The following is a 22,500-nucleotide window of genomic DNA, read 5'->3' on the forward strand; positions in this document are numbered from 1 at the left end:
GCCCTTGCACCTAGGACTGTCACGATAAAAAAAATTTAAGAAGCTATATTTTCCCCACAATTATCACGATAAACAATATTGTTGCTTTTTTAATGTCTCTGAAATCATGAAAAATAAGGCCCGCCATAATTATTTTTTAGTTTATGCGCTACTGCGCTAAATGTACAATAGACCACTTTAATGTTTAAGATCATCAAACAAATGCAAATAGACAAATATAACTGCCGTTTTTAAATGGTGATTTCATTATTAAGGAAAAAAAAAAATTCTGTTAAATGGCCTTGTGTAGAAAAAGTAATGGCCTCCTAAACCTAATAACTGGTTGGGCCATCCTCAGCAGCAACAACTTAATTCAAGCGTTTTCTATTACTTGCAGGGGTCATATGGCTGATGATGTGGGTTGGGCATCTGTTTAGGATGCCTCCTGGACGCCTCCCTGGTGAGGTGTTCCGGGCACGTCCCACCGGGAGGAGACCCCGGGGACGACCCAGGACACGCGGGAGAGACTTGAGTCTCTTGACTTATCTGGGAATGCCACGGGATCCCCTTAGAAGAGCTGGAGGAGGTGGGGAGAGGGAAGTCTGGGCTTCCCGGCTAAAGCGACTGCCCCCGTGACCCGACCTCAGATAAGCGGAAGAAAATGGATGGATGGAGTCTTTCACATCTCTGTGGAGATATTTTGGCCCACTCTTCCTTGCCCAATTGGTTTAATTGGAAAATTTAGGGTTTTCAAGCATGAACGGCCTTTTTAAGGTCATGCCACTTCATTTCGGATTAAAGTCGAGACTTTAACTAGGTCACTCCAAAACCTTGATTTTTTTTTTTCCCCAGCCATTCAGAAGTTGACTTGCTGGTGTGTTTTGGCTTGTCATCCTGCTGCAGAACCCAAGTGCGCTTCAGCTTGAGGTCACAAAGTGATGGCTGAACATTTTCAGTTAAAGAGCAGAATTCATGGTTCCATCAATCACAAGTTGTCCAGGTCCTGAAGGAGACGCTGCCCAAGACCATCACACTACCACCACGTTCGACTGTTGGTAGGATGTTCTTTTTCTGTGCTGTGTTACATTTACACCAGATGTAAGGAGACACACACCTTCCAAAAAGCTCAACTTTCATCTTGACAGTTCATATAATATACTCACAAAAGTCTTCATTCAGATTTTTTTTGTTTTGCAAAAGACAGCAGAGCCTTTCTGCTCTTTTAGGTCAGAAGTGTTTTTTGCCTTGCAATGCCTCCATGGATAAAAAAATTTCCCAGTCTCTTCCTTATTGTTGTGTTGATGTCTATTTTATTTTCCAACTGTTGTGGAATTTCTTTGGATCGTGTCATTTTGTTGCAACTTTTTTAGATCTTTTGTCCGACTGGATTTTGTTGGGACAGATTCTGTTTAAGTGATTTCTTGGTTGAACAGGTCTGGAAGTAATCAGGCTTGGGTGTGATCAGTGAAAATTAACCAAGAATTGTGTTTAGCCACAATAATTCATGAATTAACAAGGGGGGTAATTACTTTGTCACACAGGGCCAGGTACCTTTGAATAGTTTTTTTCCCTTATTAAATGAAATCACCATTAAAACCCCCCATTTTAAGTCCACTTGGGTTGTATTTATCTGATATATACATGTACATTTGTTTGATGATCTTAAACAACGTAGGGAAACTATGCAAAAATATAAGAATTTGAGAAGGGGGCACTTAAACTCCACTCTTTATTGAACAGGTCTGGAGGAAATCAGGCTTGGGTGTGACCAGTGAAAATTAACCAAAAATTGTGATTAGCCACAATTAAGTCATAATTTAACAAGGAGGGTAATTTATTTTTCCACACAGGGCCAGGTAAGTTTGAATAGGTTTTTTTCCTCTAAATAGATCACATCACCATTTAAAAGCAGCATTTAAGGTAACCTGGGTTATATTTGTCTGAAATTTACATTTCTTTGATGAGCTTAAATATTAAAGTAGGGAAACTATGCAAAAATGTAAGAATTTAAGAGGGGGGGGGCAATACTTTTTCACAGCACTGTATGTTTTCATATTTGTATTGAAAATTACGTAAAGATTCACAGGACAAGGAGGAAAAAGTAAGTCAGCACTGTACGTTGACGTGCGCTGTTGTCAACTACTCGCTGAATAACGTGTGCCACTGAGGTTATGCTTAAACAGTTAACATTCCCATGTTTGTGTTCATTGGGGACGAGAACACACAACAACGCACAGCAAAGCGCAAATTTTTTAAACGACATTGCCATGGTTGAGCGAGCTTTTTAGCTCAACTCGCTAGCTTGTGAGCTAATTATCTTGCGACAACAAACAATTAACGTTCCCTTAAGTGTCTATGTTGTGTGACTCTACGAGCTGCATATGGACCACGGTTGTGGAGGGTGGAGTATTGGATGGCGCCAACACCGGGAAGTGCATACCGGTCCGCCAACGTTCCATGAGCCCACCAGCGGCTAATGACACATTCGCTGAACTCTGTCAGCTAACTGTGGGATCTGCACGCCGACTCACCACAACAATGACCATTTATCAAGTCTGGAAAACCTATCGTCTCCATTTTATATATTGAACGACAAGTCGATATACTAATTATCATGACAGGCCTACCTTCATAAAAGGCACCGAACTGAGCATAGGGGGTATCCCTCCCACCATTATTTCACTACAAGGATGGATTAAAACTAGAATATTTAAAAGAAAATAACAGGTGCGTGTAGATGGTGCTAAGACGCACTACAATTAGACAATTTCAATTGTAACAGCATGCAAAACCCAATATCGGACTTACCATTTGGTTTGCTATCTGTAAATGATTTAAATGTTTCATCCCACATGCCCTCTTCTTCGCTCTCATTTGACATAGCCTGAAAGGCAAGAGGAGAAAGAAGTCAACCTTATTCCGAACAATTTTTTTCAGATGCGATGGCAACAGGGACAGTAAGACTGAATTTATATGTGTAGGACCTCATCCTCCGGATCAGCGTCATCAGCCTCTCGGTCTGCCTGTCTGCTCCATGGCACAAGTTGCAAGAATAACATAGATGGGGATACGGCAAAAAGAGAAGTATGTCACTTTGGAAAATAAATTATTTGAGCGTATTAAGTGTAATTAACCTTTGGAAAAAGGGTCAACCACAGACAGCGGCCACCACAGCCAAAGACGAGTGCTCTAACAGGACCTCAGAAAACCGTGCGATTCCCTACCTACTCTGTTTGGATCTAGTAATTGTGGGAAATTAAGCGTATTCTACAGTTTGATTAAACACCTCACCCTCAAAACTAGTGTACATGCTCCCCGCAACCTGAGGTGTCACAGAGATTCCCCGGCAACTTGATAAGCTGCTTTCTTCCAAGCGGCCCTTGCTGTCCGAGACAACCACTAGAAGACGCCTACTGGACCTTAACCTAATTAGCAGGTCCCCTTGAAATCTTGGTTTACAGTTATCAAAGAGTCCTTTTCTTCGTTTGAACTGACAAGAGCCAAAAGGTGGGACCCTCTTCGAAAATAGCGACCAAGCTGGGACAGCTCGAGAATGAAACGCAAATACAGCAATGAACTATTTGCCTAATATTCAAACATGCACACAAGTTGCCACCCACTAGCGTTTGAGAGTACTGCAACCCGTGAACTTCCATTCAGTTTTTTTCTAACTGAAGATAAAATGTCAGTTTTGATATTTCACGAACTCTGGAGAAATATTCCAAATGTATGCCTTGATGTCTGTGTCAGTGTGTCAACTTTACAGGTGCGGCAGCGAGACTTTGAGAACTGTTTGTCTTGGTGTGAAGCCAAGCATCATGAAATGAGATTAAACCACACGCAGTTGATTTGACTAAAGTTTAAACGGTCATTCTGTATGCTTGATCTATGAGGAAGAGTACAAAGTTGGGAGTATTTTATATTAAGATATGATTTTTACACCACTTAAGGCAAAGTTCGTAGACTAAATTCGAGTCGATGGGCATGGTCTTGTCTGTTCCTCTGTCCTCTTAGACACACCCCCTGGGTATTTAAACTCTGACTCCCTCCTCCTCCCACTTTTTTTCGGTCTCTCCTCTTTCACCGCCCCTCCCACGTTCCTTTTTTTCTGTCCTCCGGCGTCACCATGTGCGCGCTCATGCGGCTTCTATCGCTTTCCCTAGCCGCGATCGATTGGCAGAGCCTCAGCAAGCAACTACCGGCATCCCGTACCGGTCACGCATGCACGCTGCTGAGAGCAGGAGCTTGGCCCGCCACCGGTTCAATCGGCAGGAAAGTTACGGGCAACCAGCTGATCCACGGTCGTGCGTACCGCACAATAAGCGTTGCTAGAATGTACAACATTAGTGTATAATAATTTTGGGAAATTATTAGCTTCACACAAAATCCAAACTTTGCCCTCTCTCTCATCCAGACTGAACACACACGTTTTCAACTTCATTCCCGCAACAAGGTGTTCTATTTACTTTTTTGTGCGACTATTTTTTCTTTCTTGCACCATTATTCGTCTTTCCTTGTTGTAGTTGGACCCCTTTTGTGTTTCCCTAAAGATCCCTTGTAGATTTCAGTATTCTATAAAATTCCATTCTCTAGTGTTTTGTGTGTGCTTTGAGTTTAATATGTTAATAAGTAAGCCTCTATCATCTAGAACTCTTATTTCATAAAATGTAGCAACCTTTAGATTATGAAACTGCTAAAACATTTGTCGCTTTCCCTAAGTTTTATACACACACAAAGTGACGTGGCGCCCTTTACGAGACAAAATAGCTTGATTTATAGGGTTCAGCGTCAAATCATGCTTAACCGGAAGCAAGGCAGGCATTGCTGCTTTGACAACATTTCTTTCTTAAATAAATTACATTTTATCCAAACGCCAATATACGCTACACTAGTCTTTCCACTTTTTTTTTTTTTTTTTGCAACATTCAGTTGTGGAGTAGGTTGATCTGTGGCAGCAAACATTAAAACAACGGATGATTCTTAAACTAATTAAAGAAAAAATTTGATTAAATGCTGGGTTAGGAATCAAGGCAGCACACTATGAGGTGGGGAAAAGGGCAACATGTTGACACTGGTGGTTTCGCATAACTTAAATCCATTACTGAAACCCATGACCCAGCAAGCAAGAGGAAATATTTTTTAAGTAACACGGTACAGCCATCACTACGCAGTGATGGTGTTGGTGCTATGAGACCGGACAATGGCACACCTCAGTCCCTACTGACCGTAACCACGGATGGGTTATTTTGTTTAATTGTATGCTATGTTTGTTGGCTAGCTAAACAATAAAAACAAACAAACCTGTCAACATACTGTAAGTAACTGGCTGGTCAAGAAAGCCAACAAGCTCATGCAAGTTTAGTTTCTCGTGTCAAATTTTTAATGACTGAACAAGATAGGCCTAAATATCCCCATGCAACAGTGTATTTCTATAATTTCAACTATGAAAAGGGGTAAGCGAGAATTTATTGTTTACTTCAATTTCAACAGCAGCAAATGCATCGCAGTATCGCACTCCGCCACACCAACACCCATTAAGCACACCCTCCACATCTTCCCATTTCCCTCACATTTCAGGGATTGAATTTGAACTTTGTTTAAAGAGACTCTCTACAAGTAGGCTACTATTTACAGCATTAGTACAAACAATATAATACACATTTTGAGTCTTTACCTAGAGAATACACTCTTGACAACATTCCACACAGTAGCCAATGTGCTAGTTATTAAATAGGGGAAACTAGACGGTAAGGAGAAGAGGACAGAACGAGTCAGACAATTCTCAAACACGAATATAGTTGATATCCACTGAGCGATGTATTTGTGTAATTTCAAACGAGGGCAGGCTTTTGTCAAAGTGTGTGTGCGTGAAGCGTGGTCGCTCACGTGTCCTTGCGCATCCTTAAGTGTTCAAAGGCCAGAAGGCCACGCGAGTTTAACGACAGCAACACATCTCGTCCCTCCATAATGTCCAATCGGAAGGGCCGTACACTGACAATGACCCTTTGAGACTCCGCCCCCAGGGACAGAACCACTCCGTTCTCATCCTGAGACAAGAGAGACAGGCTGGGGAAAAGAGAGAATGATGAGAGAATGCTGATAAAATCAGAGAATTTGTTTGGGATTAAGAAACCTAAATTAACTCAATTGTAATGTTCCTGAAAAATATATTTATATTTTTGCAGAATCATCAGGCCTTCAACTGTAATGTTTTTAACTTGCTACAGATGTCAACTACATGCCAAAAACTCCCACTGGTCGCAGGATGAAACCACCCATAAGACACTTACGGCTCTGTAGGCGGCTCTCTGATGAGCACGTCTGGGACCTCATAGCGAGGCTTCAGCGGCTTCAGCTCATTAATCTTCACCCTCGTTATGTTTCCCTGGAGACGATAGAGCTCCAGCAGTAGACGCACCTACAAGCCAGCAGAAAAGAGTACAATGGAATTGGAATATGTATCCTTAATAATCATGTTCATGTTGAGATTTCATCCGGACCAGCATACGTACCCACAATAGATATATATTATTTTACAGCATGTACTTTGAACGCATTTATAGCTTCAAACTAATACATTTCCTTCAAATGATTATTTGAATAGTGTCGATGCTTTATTTTTATTACTGTAGTTTGAAGTGGCATGCATCGTACTGAGAGGTGTTGCTATCATTTTGCCTCTCTCATGTATCAAAATAAGTTAACCAAAAAAACAAGAAACACCTCTTCGTATGATGCATGATGCTTCAAGCTACAACCACAATAGCAAACATATTGGTAAGTCAATACATATGACTCCGTCAATCAAAACACAGGATTCATCTCTTACCAGGGCATAATTCTAAAACCATTCTTACATTTAGATCTCATTACAAGGTGCAAGTGTGCCGACTGTGATGGCCGGGGCAGTTACAGTAATTTTCCATTGACTCTGCATACTATGGGTGCTGTACCTTGTTGTTGTCATTCTTGAGCTGCAGGGTGAGTCTTGTGTTGGTGAGCTCCATAGTCTCTAGCAGGGCTCGATAAGGAGACTCCCCAGGGTTCAATGCTCGCTGACGTCTGCAGTTAAAAAGAACATGTTACTCAAAATGACGAACATGCAATTAAAATGAGTGAATACATGCTTCCATAATTATAGTGAGCACGTTGAACTCACTTGCAGAAGGCACTCTGGTCACAGGTTTTGAAGTTGGCTCTCTCCACAGCCATTGTCCCACTGAGACACACAGCAAGCCAGAGCACCAGGATAGGCCACATGCTACAAAGGGAATCAAGATAACAACTGAAGCTCTTTGTGGATGAAGCACTGAATTTAGTCACAATGGCAGAGCTAATCAATCAACTAATTAGTTGCAAATAAAGCCACAAGGATTTGATCTAGATCCCATAGGATGTTCCACACTACTCCTGTTCTGTTGTCCATGCACTGGCTCTCTGTTCATTTTAGGATTCAGTGCAAAATTTCAACTGTGACTTACAGAGCACTCGATGACCAGGCTCCTCCACACTTGGATTTAGTTTCATTTTATTGAACTCTTAGGTCACTGCGGCTTGGCAAATTCATTTAACTAAAGCAATTACCGATAGAAAACCCTTAGCCAGCATCCTTAAACTCAAGTAATCAATGAATCACTTCTAACGAACATCAAATCGGGGACGCCTCGTCACTTGAACTCGACCAATCAAGCTAGAGCAGTCGCTAACGCTCGCTACCGTTTTTTGAATTTGTGGAAAATTATAAGACGACGACAACACACACACACACACACACACAAAACGATGGTAATTTAACAGAAAGACAAGCCCAAAACGTGACATCGACAGACAGCCGCCTGACTGGGTCGCGGTCCTTATTTAACAGCCTCGGCTTTGTCGTGCTAAGCTTATAGCGAGCGTCTTAGCAAAGGCACAGGTTGACGGACTCATTTCATTTGCGGGCTTCTCGACTGTAGGCGAGAGATTGTCTCTAGTGGTCGGTAAACGGGATCACACTAACTTTACTATTACTACTCTACTCGGCTTTATTAAGGTTGAAACCATCATATGACACATAAATTAATGGCACAATGATACGAGACCGTTAGTCTTACCTTCTCGTGAAGTCGGCCATCTTGATTATACGACCCGGGAGAACTCCGCCTCTTGCACCGCAGGTTAAACACCAAGTCTAAGATTTTCAATCACGGTCTTAAACATTCACGTGCAGTCGACTGGGATAATGATAACTAAACAAAGTGTCAAAAATACGCGTTGTTAAATTTGTATCAATACCAACTTGCAGTCATTTTATTCATTCATTGCGATTCCGCGTGAGGGAGGATATATGCACGCGCCTGGATCCTCTCAGGCACAGACACGTCATCTCCAAGTTCCAGTGCCTCAAGGATGCTTAACCCGGGTTCGAGGGTCGTTACAAAATGTATTTTAATGTCAAAGATGAGGGTTTGAGCGCCCCATCACAAAACTTATAAATTGACACTTTAATTTGAAAAATAAAAAAGGGCGTACTTACCATTAGGTAAACAGACAATTGCCAGGGGGGGCCCAAACATCTCATAAAAAAATTAATACAATATGATTAATTAATCATTCTTCGATTTAAAGCAATTATTATTGTTTTAGTCTTAACATTAAAAAAATATAATGATCCTTTTCAAGTGCTAGCCCCTCCTTTTTTGTGCAATTTATTATTCCCTATTCTTACTACGCATGTGCAGACTTAATTCAGGAAGCTCATCAAAAAACAAAGTTACAAACTTATTCATGCATTGTGAGGAAAGTGGAGTGGAGATGACAAAATCATTTTCAGCCTTTTTCAGTGTGCATAGCCTACAGCAGCCACAGCAAGACACTCTTGCCAGTTTCAGTAGCACTTTTGTCAGTGTCAGCTGAGGAGGATGCAGTGGAGAGGGACACAAGTGATGTGTCACCTCGAACATGTGAGTATAATTGTTAATTTATATTCTTATCAATTACAGTAAAAGCGTCAAACTTGAGATGATTCACTTGTGCACACCGTGCAGACTTTGAGGCAGGATGGAGACACAAAGTCTGGGTCCGCCGCTTTGTGAATCTTTTGTTGTTTGAAGATACGTCTCACATCTTGTTCGTGGATGGTCAACACACGAGGGGGAGTCAGAGGTGTGATGGTGGTCGCTGGTGCAGCTGGGTGTGTGAAAGTGTCCTTTTCAAATCTGCAATAGAAGTTGTTCAAGTCGAAGGATTTTAAGGAATTTATATGGCCCTGGAGATAGGAGAATTTTCTCAAATTCACATTCTTTTAGTAACATTAATATTCTAAACAGTAATATTCAAAATATTTGCAGTATACGGATGTGGAGGGTCCCACGACTGGGTTTCCCTTGGGGCCCCAAGTGACTGACTAAACCCCCGTTTAACATTAATATAGACTACTCACAAAAACGTTGGTATTTTGGGTGAAATTTCAGAATGAACCTAAAATGCACAACAACACATAACAGTATCAAATATATGATTATTGATTGTGTCCTGCCATATTGAAGTGAACAGGTTTGGATCCCAGTTGCACACACTTAACACAAGTTGACCTCTAAACACATATTTTAAACAAATAATAAAGCCTAAATACTGTAATTTAAAGGCTGTAGTGCGCCAGCAAAAACAGATAAAATTAATATTTACTATAAAGAGCATTGGTTATGAGTTTTTGGAAATCTTTATTTAAAAAAAAAAAAAAAAAAGTACCTTCTTCAAGTCTTTCTAGAAGGCTCTTTTGGCCTCAAGCAAAAACAACTGATTCCGATCTTAATGTTTCTAAAATACCAAGATCATTATCGGTTACAATTAACAGCCCTAAACTTAAATCTTGGGGTAATGACGTATCCCACATCTCAATTCAAAACATACTGTATGTGACCAACATGCAGTTTATTTTTTCCAAGTGGTACAAACCCCAGTTTGCAATTTGAGCCTTTACAGACATGTAAGCCAAGTTTGAAAGGATCAATTTTAAATTTATACTACAATAACCATCTATAAATGGGAGAGATTTGAATTACTTAAGCAGAATGATATATACATGCTCAATTTTGTTGAATTAAGTGCATGTGAGTCATTATTCAGTACTCTTCTTTTACACAGAAACAACTAATTAGTAAAGTATAAAGTCTAAAAATATAGTACAAAAGATATACACACATGCACACAGCAACAGGTAGGAAAGTGAATTCCAGTGATAGTATCGCAGTCCACTCGTAGAGCAATGCAACACAAACGTATATTTTCCTCTCTCTACTTATGTCCCGACATTTTATTTCAGAGCTGAAACCTCCAGCAAAGGTGTCCCAGTCTGTCAATGTTCTTATGCAGGACACTATGAATCGGTGACACGTATCGTGCCACATCACCGTCCCGGGAGAAATCTCTGCAGAAAAGACCCTTATCCGGGTTGAAGAAAAATTTCTGAGGCATGGGACCATTTGCCCTCACATACTCCCATACTGCCAACAGCAGCAGCCTCACCTCAAAAGGTGTAAGGTGGGAGAAAGCCTCGTGGACATTAGCTAGCACAGGAGGAAGCAGCTGACCCTCGCCCATGCAGGACACCAGGAGGCAGGAGGCCCGGAGGTGCCATGGAGAGTCTGTGGACGAGGCCTCGCGAGATGCCTCCCAGTGGGCCAGCAGGGTGGCCAGGAGGCCTCTGAGCACAGCTGAGCAGTAACAAAGAGCCGGGCGTCCTGCTGCCACTACCTGAAGCAGTGTGAAGAGCACAGGGTGGGCTTCAAAGCAGCGCCGAATGTGAATGTCTCGTTCCACTGTGGTGCGGGCATGCTCCTCTGGAGGCCACGACAGCTCCCCGTTGGCCACATCTGGACATACATTTTCCACCAGTGTGACAGCAACAACCTTGGCTGCCTCGGCATTGATGGGCGGTGGTTCGTCAGGGTCTGATGGTGGCCGTGAGCCGTTGAGACCAGAGGAGCTACAACACTGGACCACGACAGTCAGCAATGTCTGGATGTTCTAAAGAAATGAGGAAAACACTGGTGAAGTGTGCATCCTGGGTTATACATTTTGACACACAAGACAACTCCAACCAATTACATAACTTTTTTTTCTGGGCTCAAACGTTAGGCATCAATTAAGCCACATTCCGCCAATCAGTATGGTTCCACTTGGTAAATCCGCTTGTGGTGTGGGGAAAATTCACATTCAACTAACAAAGTCCATTCTCTAGACCATTGGAGCTTAACTGTTGTCACACTGGGACCTGCATTATCGTAGTGTTGCCAAGTCATGACCCATTTTTAGAGAAGTTAAAAAAAATAAGAAAATGTAGTGTTAAACGTAGCCTATTTCTGTCATATTTAAAAAAAACATGTTTAAAGTGCCTTTCAGTCCACCTTATTAAAGAAACTCAGGATGAACATAACTGAAATGTACATTGAAGTAGAATAAGATATCAAAACTGCACAAAATACAGCAATAGAATTTCACTCAAATCTTACCACCAATCTTTTTCTTTTAGCAAAATCACTTACCCAAAGTAATAACTACTTACTTATTCATATATGTCAAAATATTATTTTCCTAAACAGTTCACTGGACAGGGGGACCTCAGTTTACAGGCGTGTTACGCTCCTATGGTTGCGACAGAACCTCAATTTGTACATTGAGGTCTATCAGTAACCTACAATAACACAGTAGTAAAGTCAAAATTACAGTAAACATTTGTATGAAAAACACAAATATAAAATAATCCAATAAAAAACAGTAAGCACAGCACTAACTGATCATGCCTTGTTGTGCCACGTGGTCTTATGGCACCGCCCGAACTAGTTCATTGCGTGACATTCGTATCCTCAAAACATCGTATGCTGGTACAGTCATAAACTGAGGACCCCCTGTAATTTTTTACTACGTCTGCGACCCACCCATTATGGGTGCGTGGCCCCACTTCTGGGTCCCGGCCCACCAGTTGAGATTTTGAATCACTGCTCTAGACTAATCAACAGACAGCAGCATGTCTAGCGCCACCACAAGCGAACTCTACTGTTTTACTGTGACACGTACACCAACATAAGGGTGGTGGTAATTGGGGTAATACAGGTCACCCTTTGGAGAAAATGAATCTTGAATCAAACTGGGACAAAACGTGCTATACTTGGTGGACACGAGGCTTTTCGACAGTTATGTTTTTATCCCCAGGAATACTTTTACTCACCAGGGTGACCTCGGATGGGTCAGGCTGAGCGCTAGCGGTACGCATCTTCAATCCCTTGCCGATCACCCCAGCGTGAAACACAGACCACACGCTACCGGAGAAGTTGACAGTCGTACCGAACCGACAGTTGATGTCCAACAAGGATGCTCCAAGATCAGGGGATCCCGACTGGGATGACACAGGAGTGCCCGACATGTCTGCAATCTGCCCTCCAAAGAGGCCAGCATTGCCTTTATGCAGCACTCCCTCCACCAGCTGTTGAAGCACTGCCTTGAGCGTGAGGGGGGAGTATGCAGAAAAACGGGACAGCATCTGAACAGAACAGCTCACGGCCTCAGCTGCCTGCCCCCTGTCCCTCCCCGCCTTGCCCACTTCCCCTCGTCTCCGCAGAGCGAGAAAGAAATGAGCAACAGCGGCGCGAGAGAGCAGGAGGTGGTGTGCCGGGGAGGCGGTGCGAGGGAACGGACTGGCTGACAGGAGTCTCACTGCAGCATGGGACACAGCTGGGTCGCCGTGGAGAAGGAGCGGGCTGAAATCGTGGAGGTGCACGGAAACGGCAGATCCCACCTGGACAGCCATGGTGGACTGAGAATCTGGTGTTCCTCTTCTGTCTTCATCTTGACTCTGGATAACTGTGGCCAGATTTAGCAGCAGCTGCCGAAGCTGCCGGGGTCCCAAAGTGTGCGTGTGGATCTGGGCCACACAGTGGGCCACAGCCGCAGGAATAAGGCCTGCCATGCAGGACGAGAGGGTGTTGTGGAGCTGCCAGGCCAGGGACAACTCCTCTGGATTGCGGGCCTGTGTGAGGAGCTGACAGAGGGCTTCGGTGGCCACGCTAGTGCCACCGTACACAGACAGCAAGCAAAGCAACTGATGCAGCCAGAGATGCCGCTTTCTCTCCAGTCTCAGTGTCTCGGCACACAGCTCACCGACGTGTGTCTGCAGCTCCTCCAAGAATGGGACGACAATCTGTGGCTGAGGGGAAGCCGAGCGATGGGGATGTCCGTCTGCCCCGTCCGAGCGGTTGTACACCAACTTGTGGAGGTGCAGAAGCAGCATTTGTAGGAGGCTATCACAACCTTCTCTGACGCCTTCGTGAGGGGATGGCGTAGGACTGGAGATGATGACTGAGGCTGGCGTGGCTGTGTCTGCCAGAAAGCGGAGGACCCGAGCTCCCCCCGATGGGCTTTGACATATAAGGTGGACAGCAAGGCCCAGCATGTTATCCAGTTCTTCTCTGGGGAGTCCATGCAACAAACTGTGCAACTGCAGCAGGACAGGCGGGCGCAGCAGTTCCACCAGCTCAGCAGACACAGCGCCAAAGAGGTTTGGGGACATTGCAGCCAGCTGAAGGAGAAATGGTACCGCAGCTCGACGTAGCTGAGGGGAACCCTCCCAGGAGGTTGAGGATAAAGTGGGCGACAGCGGGCTGGAAGAGCTCAGGCTCTCCTGGAACATCCTGAGCAACTCTTTTCGGATGCTCTCAGAGTGGTGCGCTGCCAGATGGCCTAGGATTCCCACCACTGAGCCGATCTTTGGCACTCGGCTGCCTTTGTCCACCCCGTTCACCACCAGCCCTTGGTCCTTGGCGCCATGGGAGCAGAAATCTTTGAGTCCACAGGCCAGGACTCGGCTGATGATCGTCCCTGGGAAGGCAGAGCCGATGTGAGCCACAACCCAGTCAAAATGCGGGGAATGCTGGACTGAGGTGTCTAACAGAGCATCCACACAAGCATCAGGGCACCAGGCCAGCATGGCGGCCAAACACTGAGAGTAGGCTTCCATCAGGGAACAAGTGGCGGCACAGGACATCCAAAGCTGGAGAAGCTCATTGAGGCTAGAGGAGTGGGGGGCTACCCTTCGACCGGCATGTTTGCTGCTTAGCTGACCCAGTAAGTCCACAGCCCAGCTGGACACGAGAGGGGCCCAAGCCCGCGGGTTGAGGCGAATGAACTCCGAGAGTACACCATGAACCTCCTATCGACAAACAGACACCCAAATTCAGATTCAGAACTTGATTTGCTGAAGCGAGGGGCAACTTTAATCGAAAACACAAAATATTAAGATAGTAGGGATGCACCGATACCACTTTTTAATGAAAGTGTACAAGTACTTACATTTGAGTACGCGCTGATCCCAAGTATCTACATTTCATAATGCAATACGTTATGCAATTGTGGTGAATGTTTTTATTTTGACCAAATATTGTTCAAAATCACAAAACACAACCTAAAACACAAAGTGTTGTCATCCGTGTTTACCTTAAAATACCTCCACACAGCTGACATGGCTTCTACCCGGAAGGTATACAGTATTTTAGGCTGGTGAAGTGGTACTGGTGTAGTATCGGTGCATTTTTACAAGTATGAGTACAGACATGGCGTATCGGTCCCTAGAAGATGGTGACGGTAATGTTCTATAATAACTTTGAAATCCTCCCACCTGAATGATGTCCTCCAGATTTGAGCTGATCCCAGAACTGGCATCACCCTCAGTCTCCAGATTGTGCAGGAAGATGGAGACATGCTCATCATAGACGCCCCTCAGATGCTCCAGCACGGCTCCACGACAGGCCGGAACTGAACGTAAAAGACGTACGGCGCAGCGGGCGTGTTCCCAAACACTGAGCTTGCGTCCCTGGACTGTATCAACGCCACTGATGAATGACTTGATCTCCTGAGACAGTTCCTGGCCACTAAAGGAGAAATGGGAGCAGGAAGTTAGGGAAGAAATGAAGGAGAGTTTTGACAAGGAAAATTATGAAGTAAGACAATTCATGTTCCACTAATTTAGCACTACAAAACTGAAGAAAAAAAACAGTAACAACTATTTCCCCTCAAAGTTCATGATCCTTTGATTGTTGTTTTTAACTAATTTCACAAAGCGTCACAGGAAAGCACTCAACTGCAACGGTTCTGCACTCACGCCACTTCTTAAATAATCTTTCAAATTTAATGCCAAAAGATTACATTTACATTTTTAAAAAAAATCTGCCATCACAAAAATATATTATTAGTATTGATTGAGATTGTCTAATACGTTTATATACATAAATACCAATGTGTTTATTCCTGTGGTTGTAGTTTGCTCTTAAGTGAGAATCAAACTGTGGTCATACTGTATTAATACTTTATGGCAGCGGCAATGAAAAATGACAATTACTCTCTGTATCAGGAAGGTACAATTCTCCAATCTATCGTGTAAGACATTTTTTATTTCAAATAGTTAATCAAGCTAATTTTTTTTTTTTTTTGTACAATTTTTAAATTCTAATAAACAGCACACGAATTAAGGAAACTGTGTTTGGTAGATTCTTTGTTTGTAACAATGCTCCTTTGCAACAGGACTTATACCGCTGGAAACCCTTTTAAATAGTGCCACATTTGTAAGGGACATGCATTGGTGGGATGAGCAGCTAAACTGAGTATGTGGGTTGTAAGAATTTGCCAAATCTCTGCCAAACATCTTATTTTGCTGTTGCCATTTGACTCTTTTTTTGTGTGTTTGGTTTATTGTCTTATTGAAGTTTGAAGAAACAAGACATTGGCAATTTTACAACTTATTCATTGACCAATCAGGACCCACAGCCGCAACAGTCCGGAACCTCCCTCCTCATGTTCATCACCAGCCAGATCACACATTGCTGCGAGTTGGCATCCCACTTTTCAACCAGCATTTGCCGCAAATCAATCAACGTGGTTGAGTTGATGTTGGTCACCCTGGCATAATAGCAAGTCCAAAGTGATCCCACAATTGTTCAGTGGGATTCAGGTCAGGACTGCTGGCAGCGGGCCATTCCATCCTCCCCACTCCCAAAATTTTGGAAGTAGACTCTGATAAACCCAGCTCTGAAGGGGCAGGCGTTGTCATCTCGGAGGATAGCATTAGGGTCCCAGACTGTGGAGAAATGAGATTGCTGCCGATTGCAGAATCTCATCTGGAATTCTCTGCATTGAGATGACCTCCAATGATGACAAGGCTGAGGACGTGTGCACAACCCACATACTCTACTGTGCTGCTCATCCCACAAAATTCTTGTTCCTCACAAATACGGCACCATTTAAAAGTGAAACGAACAGGCTTTCCAACGGGTTAAGATGAAGCATTGTTATAACTATGAATTTAACAAATGCCCTTACCTTTTCTGCTACATTTAATTTAAATTAGCAGTAGTACAATTTCTAAGAAACATTTAAGTATAGTTTTGCTAATTTGTTAACTTTGTCGTGGAGAAGCCACGCTCAAAAGTTGAGTTTGATCGTAAACATAAAAGCGGTTATAGTGTGCAGTTGAGGCACGGTGAGCCCCCCGAGTCCCCCCCCTCCCCCTCCCCCTCCCCCGAGACGCTTCCAAGCACCACTCACTCACCTCAGGACAGTCGGCGGCGTGTGAGTGTGTGAGCTCTGCATCGCATTCAGCGGACTCCCGTCAAACACCACAGACATCGCTTGCTCGCGTAACATTTAAGTGGAACATCCAAAACCTCCCAGCAGCTCCGATGCTTCAATGTGACCAATTATGACACGTTTATCTTATTATTCTGTGTCAAATATCAGGGAAGAATATGCCGAAAGGGCGCTCCTTGGCCGGAAGTTAGTTCTTCTTCGATGGAGAAAAGTGAAACGATGGCATCGACTGATATCATTAGCGACATCTTGTGTCCGATTGGAAGGCTTCTTGATTTTATTGCAATGGATGAATTAATACACGATATCGTGCCTTTTTTTTTATACATCAAAATTATATTTAATATGCTCACCGAGAAGTACAACAAATATACGAACCTGAAAATAAATGTATGTGCTACGGAAAATCAAGTCGTTTGATTGACACGGCGTCAAACAATCACTTCTCATTAGCTCTTTCCTACTGATTGCTGATTGGTTGGTAAAAGTGCTTCACATTTTGGAAATGTATATTTTAGATGCTCATTTTTCTTTTCATTTTTGCAGTTTAATTCTCCCAAATGTCGGTTGTGTGTTACATTTGGCAAACGATAATAACGTACATTTGTTTTCACTTTTTTAAATTTGTTGTCATATGTATATGAATATAAATTTAGTTTTCCCTCAAAATGAAATTTCCTTGAATTTAAATTAAGTGACGAGATACTGAACTGTCACTCAAAACGAATTAAAATGATTTCAATTTCGTATTTGGAGTGCAGACATTTTTACTTGCATGCATTACAGTACTGAAAACCACAATGGTGGGGTTTACTTAGGGATAACGTTTTAAAAACTTATTTCAAACTACAATACTTGAATAAATACAATTCAAACTAAAATAAATAGTAGTCCAAGTATATTATCATTGAATTTACTTTTATTTTGAAAAACGCAGTCTTCTGATTTCTGGCATGCGCTAGGGACTTTTGCTGTGGATTCGTCACATATATTAAAGGGTAGATACTCCATGTTCCTTTGAGCTGCGTGCCTACGGCGACGCTAAGCTAGGGAGGTCAATGTGATCAGCGCATTCCGTGTGTGGTCGGCAAGATAGCCAAAAGAACAAGGATGCCGGTACATTGTCGTGCACACAACGCTGTACAATCACAATAAAGGAACTGGAAATTACATTTCACAGGTAATATTTTTTTTTTTACCTAAAATGTTCTGTATTGATAACTTTCACGTTGATTTAAAAAAAAAAGTTAAAATTGGTTGAGAATTGAGCAAATTACGACTTGCTTTCAATGTCCATCCTTGCAGTGCTTTAGTCGGGAAGGTCGCCCCCCCAACATGGCTGCCACGTAGGCTCGTCGGTTAGCCGGTTTGCTGCTGTGTGCTGGCGTATCTATTGTTCATGTCTCTGATTACAATGAATGACTTTCGGTGAGCAGTCCAGACAAAACAGAAGAGGACATCTGAAGCCAAGGTAAGGACAGCCACACTGAAAACGAAACTCAGAAGCAAAACGAAACTCAGAAGCAAAGTGATTTTTTGTTTTATGCGGGAGATATTATGAGGCTTATTTGTGCAGTTGAGTTTAAACTAATAATGAAGGTTCGTGGTGTTCGGATGCCTGACGTAGAGAAGTCACAGTCTCCCAGTTTTGTCGTTAATAATAATAACAACAACAACAACAACAATAATGGTTCTGTTCATAAAAAAACTATTATAAATGCCAGTGCACTGTCCAAATTGCAAAGTGTAATTTAAAACTTATATATAATATAAATGAGTCTTTTAAATAAATTCCGTTTGCATTCAAAGTTCGTAAGAAAAGTCACAAAATAATGATCATTTTTTAGGTGGAAGAGGAACTGTACTGTATGACACTACTGTATATACCCTAAAATGTTATTTTTATGATTATTACTATCTCGCGTGTAGAGGAAGACTAAAGGATAAAACCTCTAAAAATGTGTTTCGCTTTCTTGTAAACTGCTTGGCAAGCCTCCACCCAACACACACACTTATGACTGATGTTTGGTTAATCAGCTGTAGTGTATTGAGCTGTCCCAGAGCCTTACAGTCAGCATAGTTCACATACAGGTAAAATCTTTGCAGTGTGAACCCCCAAATGATTACATTTCTCTCTCGATTGTGTTTTCGTTTTGTAGTCTGTCACAATCTACAGAGAAATTCTGAGACATGGCATCAGCACAGGTATGAGCATCCTCTTTAGAAGTAGTGATTTTATATTATTTAATTTGAAAGCCATGCCAGAATGTTATTGTTTGCCCAGTTGCTGCTGTACTTTATGTCGAAACCCTCGTAAACCTGATGTAACTAACTTATAACTGTTTTCCTGCTTGTCCTCCTTCCCCTCAAGTGTGATAGGAAACCACAGCCTGGCGACTTGATAGAAATCTCCCGCGGCGCTTACGAGCATTGGGCCGTATACGTTGGCGATGGCTATGTTGTTCATTTGGCCCCATCATGTGAGTTGTGGTCCCACAAAAGGCTAATGCTAAACAAAAGCGCACCAAGCCCACACACATTGGAACATTACACTGTACAGTGGACTAAAAAAATAACAATAAAAAATACACACCCCTGTTCAAATGCCAGGTTGTTGTGGTATAAAAATGGGACCAAGATAAATAATTTCAAAACTTTTTGCATCATTAAAGTGACCAATGTACTCTATACCCTGTCCAACTCTTATTTAAAAAAAAATCTTTTTGGGAAGTAAAAAGAAATAACATTGTTGCACTCAATACTACAGTGGATTCAAAATATGTGGTTGAACAAGTGTGCACACCCTCTTACAACTGGGGATGTGGCTGTGTTCAGAATTAACCACTCACATTAAAACTCATGTTAAACGGGAGTCTGCACACAACTGCCACCATTTAGAGTACGTCTGATTAACCCTATACAAATATAAGCTGTTCTAGTAGGCTTCTGCTAACCTTTTTTCCTTCATGGCAGAATTCAGAACAATTTAAACTTGATTAATCAGTTTTTATGAGATGTTTGGGCAATTGTTTGTCTAATGATAAAGCTGCTGATAATTTTACGATAACTATTATTGACTTCCTGCCATTGGCTGGCAACCAGTTAAGGGTGTACCCCGCCTCCTGCCCGAAGATAGCTGGGATAGGCTCCAGCACTCCCGCGACCCTAGTGAGGAGAAGCGGCTCGGAAAATGGATGGATGGATAATATTGACTTCATCCTGGAATTCTCTTCTATGAGGAAAAAAAAAAGGCTAAAAATCTTATCAGTGATCGACCAGATTGTGTTCATCCTTAGAGTTTCCACTGTAATTCTGCCCAGACCACTGACAATTTGATGTGTTCAATTTAAAACCTGTTCTGCAAACAAAGGTCAGTTTCTCCCTGTGTGTCACCCTTTCTGCCATAGCGGAGGTCGCGGGTGCAGGCATCAACAGTATGATGTCCGTCCTGTTGGACAGCGCCATCGTGAGGAAGGAGGAGCTGTGGAAGGTAGTGGGTGACAACCCCTATACAATCAACAACTTACTGGACGACAAGTACCAGCCCCGCCCTGTCTTCTTGATTGTGAGGGACGCCCTCAAACTGGTGGACAAGGAGGTGTCATACTGCATTTTCAGTCGTAACTGCGAGCACTTTGCCACCCAGTTGCGTTACGGCAAGCCCGAGTCCCGACAGGTAGGTGAAAACATTTACACAATGAGAAATGCATTATATTCTTTCTATTCTTCTGCGAAGTTACAGTGGTGTTGTGACTTACGTGTTTAATTCATTCCGTGACCACGAGCGTAGGTCAAATCAACTCTCCCCAGTAAATGAATAGAAATCCCATTGATCCAATTGCACTTTACAAAAAAAGAGTCATTAGGATAGTTCATGATCCCTGGGGACCTTGTTCATACAAATTCCCTTTTTAAAATCTGGTATTTTAAAATTCTGTGATCTAGTTAAATTTATGATCAGGAGGGAAATATACAATCTAAGGAAATATAATTTTAAGCAGTCCACCATCTATTCAAGTTTGAAAAATATGAGGATCTCTATTTGGGTTCGGGGATTGCCGCCATGACAGGCACAAGGAACATGGTCCACTCGGACTCAAGATCCACCGCCTCCACCGAAACGTAGGCGAAGTTCTTTCTGAGGTGGGAGTTGAAGCTCCTTCTGACTGGGGACTCTGCCAGACGTTCCCAACAGACCTTCACAATATGTTTGGGTCTGCCAGGTCGGACCGGCATCTTCCCCCCCACCATCGGAGCCAACTCACCACCAGGTGGGGAATCGATTGACAGCTCCGCCCCTCTCTTCAGCCGAGTGTTCAAGACACGCGACCGCAGGTCCGACAACACGACCACAAAGTCGATCATCGAACTGCGGCCTAGAGTGTTCCCTTGCCAAGTGCACGCTGACACCCTTATGTATGAACATGGTGTTCGTTATGGACAGTCCAAGACGAGCACAGAAGTCCAATAGCAGAACACCACTCGGGTTCTGGTTGTTCCTCCCAATCACGTCACTCCGGGTCTCACTGTCGTAGCCCACGTGAGCGTTGAAGTCCCCCAGCAGAACGAAGGAGTCCTCAGTGGGACCGCTCTCCTGTACCCCCTACAAGGACTCCAAAAAGGGTGGGTACTCTGAACTGCTGTTTGGTGCATAGGCACAAACAACAGTCAGGACCCGAAGGGGGAGGGAGGCTACCCCCAACGTACAGGTACTGAGTCGGGGGGGGCAATAAGTATGCCCACACCTGCTCAGCCCCTTTCACCGTGGGTATCTCCAGAGTGGAAAACAGTCCAAACCCTCTCAAATGGACTGGTATCGAAGCTCAATCTGTGTGTGGATCTAGTCGGAACTTCTCAACCTCACACACCAGCGTGGGCTCCTTCCCTGCCAGATTATTATTCCACGTCCCAAGAGCCAATTTCTGTAGCCGGGGATTGGCCTTCGGCCACCACCCAGCTCATTACGCACTCGACCCCCTTGGCTCCTCCCACAGATGGTGAGCTCATGGGAAGGAGGCCCCATGGGTCCCATGGGCACAGGCCAGACCTCCAGGCGCTCACCTTCGAGCCCCACCTCCAGGCCCGGCTCCAGAGGGGGGCCCTGGTGACCCGTGTGGGTGCAAGGGAAACTGAGGTCCACTTATGTTATTCATCATACGGCGTCATTTGTGCCGTGCTTTGTCTGGCCCTTCACCTATGATCTGTTTACCATGGGTCAGCCTACAAGGGGTGCAAAGCCACGTACAACTTAGCTCCTAGGATCATCAAGATACACAAAACCCTCCACCACGATAAGATAAAAGCTCAGGTTGAGGTGGATTGTTTCTGTTACTATTAATTCAGAAAAGTTGTGTGTCCTTAATAGATTTGAGTTTGAGCAGTAAAGGTTTCATATGCAGGTAATGGCATTCAAGACTGTTTTTTTCCTTTGGCGATCTGCTCTCCTATAGTCCCTTCTTTGTTTTCTAATATTTTCACTCATCCAAGGTGTTGTATTATTAACTGTGACAGATCTGGAAACAAGAGGAGCAGAACAGTCAAGGGCGGAAGTACATAAGTCGTTAAACCAATTAACAAAATCATTGATGCTTGTAAAATCTGGAGGGAGATTTATCGAATTGGAGCAGTAATTTCAAAACAGAGAAGCTGAATGTTTAGTAAAGAACATTACAATGAAGGGGAGGTTGAACTTGATAAGCTTGGCTTCCTTCAGTCCCTTATCAAACTTGGACTTTACCACAGTGTGCCATTTTGTTATTATATATTTTTATATAAATATCTTTCATTCATCTTCCGTTCCGCTTTGTATTATTTATATAGTTTTTGAGACAAAAATCAATCAGTCAAAAAAACGAACTCACTAGATGGGTGTCAGCACACAACTGTCACCATTTAAAGTGCCAGCCT

The 22,500-nt window shown here is 43.2% G+C and overlaps 3 protein-coding genes across 6 annotated transcripts in view; 1 reads left to right on the top strand and 2 right to left on the bottom strand.

The window, feature by feature from the left end:
* ganabb (glucosidase II alpha subunit b) overlaps positions 1–8,322 on the bottom strand; it is a 32,710-nt gene extending 24,388 nt beyond the window's left edge. The window contains exons 1-8 of one of the 3 annotated variants that reach the window (XM_061788649.1): positions 8,073–8,322; positions 7,139–7,240; positions 6,933–7,041; positions 6,270–6,397; positions 5,866–6,045; positions 5,654–5,719; positions 2,964–3,006; positions 2,788–2,863 (exon numbers count right to left, since the gene is read on the bottom strand). In XM_061788649.1, the coding sequence (XP_061644633.1) occupies positions 2,788–2,863; positions 2,964–3,006; positions 5,654–5,719; positions 5,866–6,045; positions 6,270–6,397; positions 6,933–7,041; positions 7,139–7,240; positions 8,073–8,092 (724 nt within the window). In that variant the 5' untranslated portion in view covers positions 8,093–8,322. Of the gene's footprint in view, positions 1–2,787; positions 2,864–2,963; positions 3,007–5,653; positions 5,720–5,865; positions 6,046–6,269; positions 6,398–6,932; positions 7,042–7,138; positions 7,241–7,460; positions 7,989–8,072 lie in introns of those variants that run through there. The other 2 variants (XM_061788650.1, XM_061788651.1) reach the window with 2 other exon arrangements.
* Positions 8,323–9,876: 1,554 nt separating this feature from the next.
* ints5 (integrator complex subunit 5) overlaps positions 9,877–22,500 on the bottom strand; it is a 20,391-nt gene continuing 7,767 nt past the window's right edge. Inside the window, exons 1-4 of one of the 2 annotated variants that reach the window (XM_061788647.1) lie at positions 16,556–17,351; positions 14,630–14,882; positions 12,188–14,164; positions 9,877–10,986 (exon numbers count right to left, since the gene is read on the bottom strand). In XM_061788647.1, the coding sequence (XP_061644631.1) occupies positions 10,279–10,986; positions 12,188–14,164; positions 14,630–14,882; positions 16,556–16,650 (3,033 nt within the window). In that variant the 5' untranslated portion in view covers positions 16,651–17,351 and the 3' untranslated portion in view covers positions 9,877–10,278. Of the gene's footprint in view, positions 10,987–12,187; positions 14,165–14,629; positions 14,883–16,555; positions 17,352–22,500 lie in introns of those variants that run through there. The other variant, XM_061788648.1, reaches the window with a different exon arrangement.
* Positions 17,583–22,500, top strand: part of LOC133485236 (phospholipase A and acyltransferase 3-like) — a 7,309-nt gene continuing 2,391 nt past the window's right edge. Inside the window, exons 1-5 of the mRNA XM_061788653.1 lie at positions 17,583–17,773; positions 17,899–18,064; positions 18,753–18,798; positions 18,965–19,073; positions 20,001–20,269. Coding sequence (XP_061644637.1) covers positions 18,784–18,798; positions 18,965–19,073; positions 20,001–20,269 — 393 coding nt within the window. The 5' untranslated portion in view covers positions 17,583–17,773; positions 17,899–18,064; positions 18,753–18,783. The remainder of the gene's footprint in view (positions 17,774–17,898; positions 18,065–18,752; positions 18,799–18,964; positions 19,074–20,000; positions 20,270–22,500) is intronic.

The sequence above is a fragment of the Phyllopteryx taeniolatus genome, chromosome 10, assembly GCF_024500385.1.
Source record: "Phyllopteryx taeniolatus isolate TA_2022b chromosome 10, UOR_Ptae_1.2, whole genome shotgun sequence".
Taxonomy (NCBI): domain Eukaryota; kingdom Metazoa; phylum Chordata; class Actinopteri; order Syngnathiformes; family Syngnathidae; genus Phyllopteryx; species Phyllopteryx taeniolatus.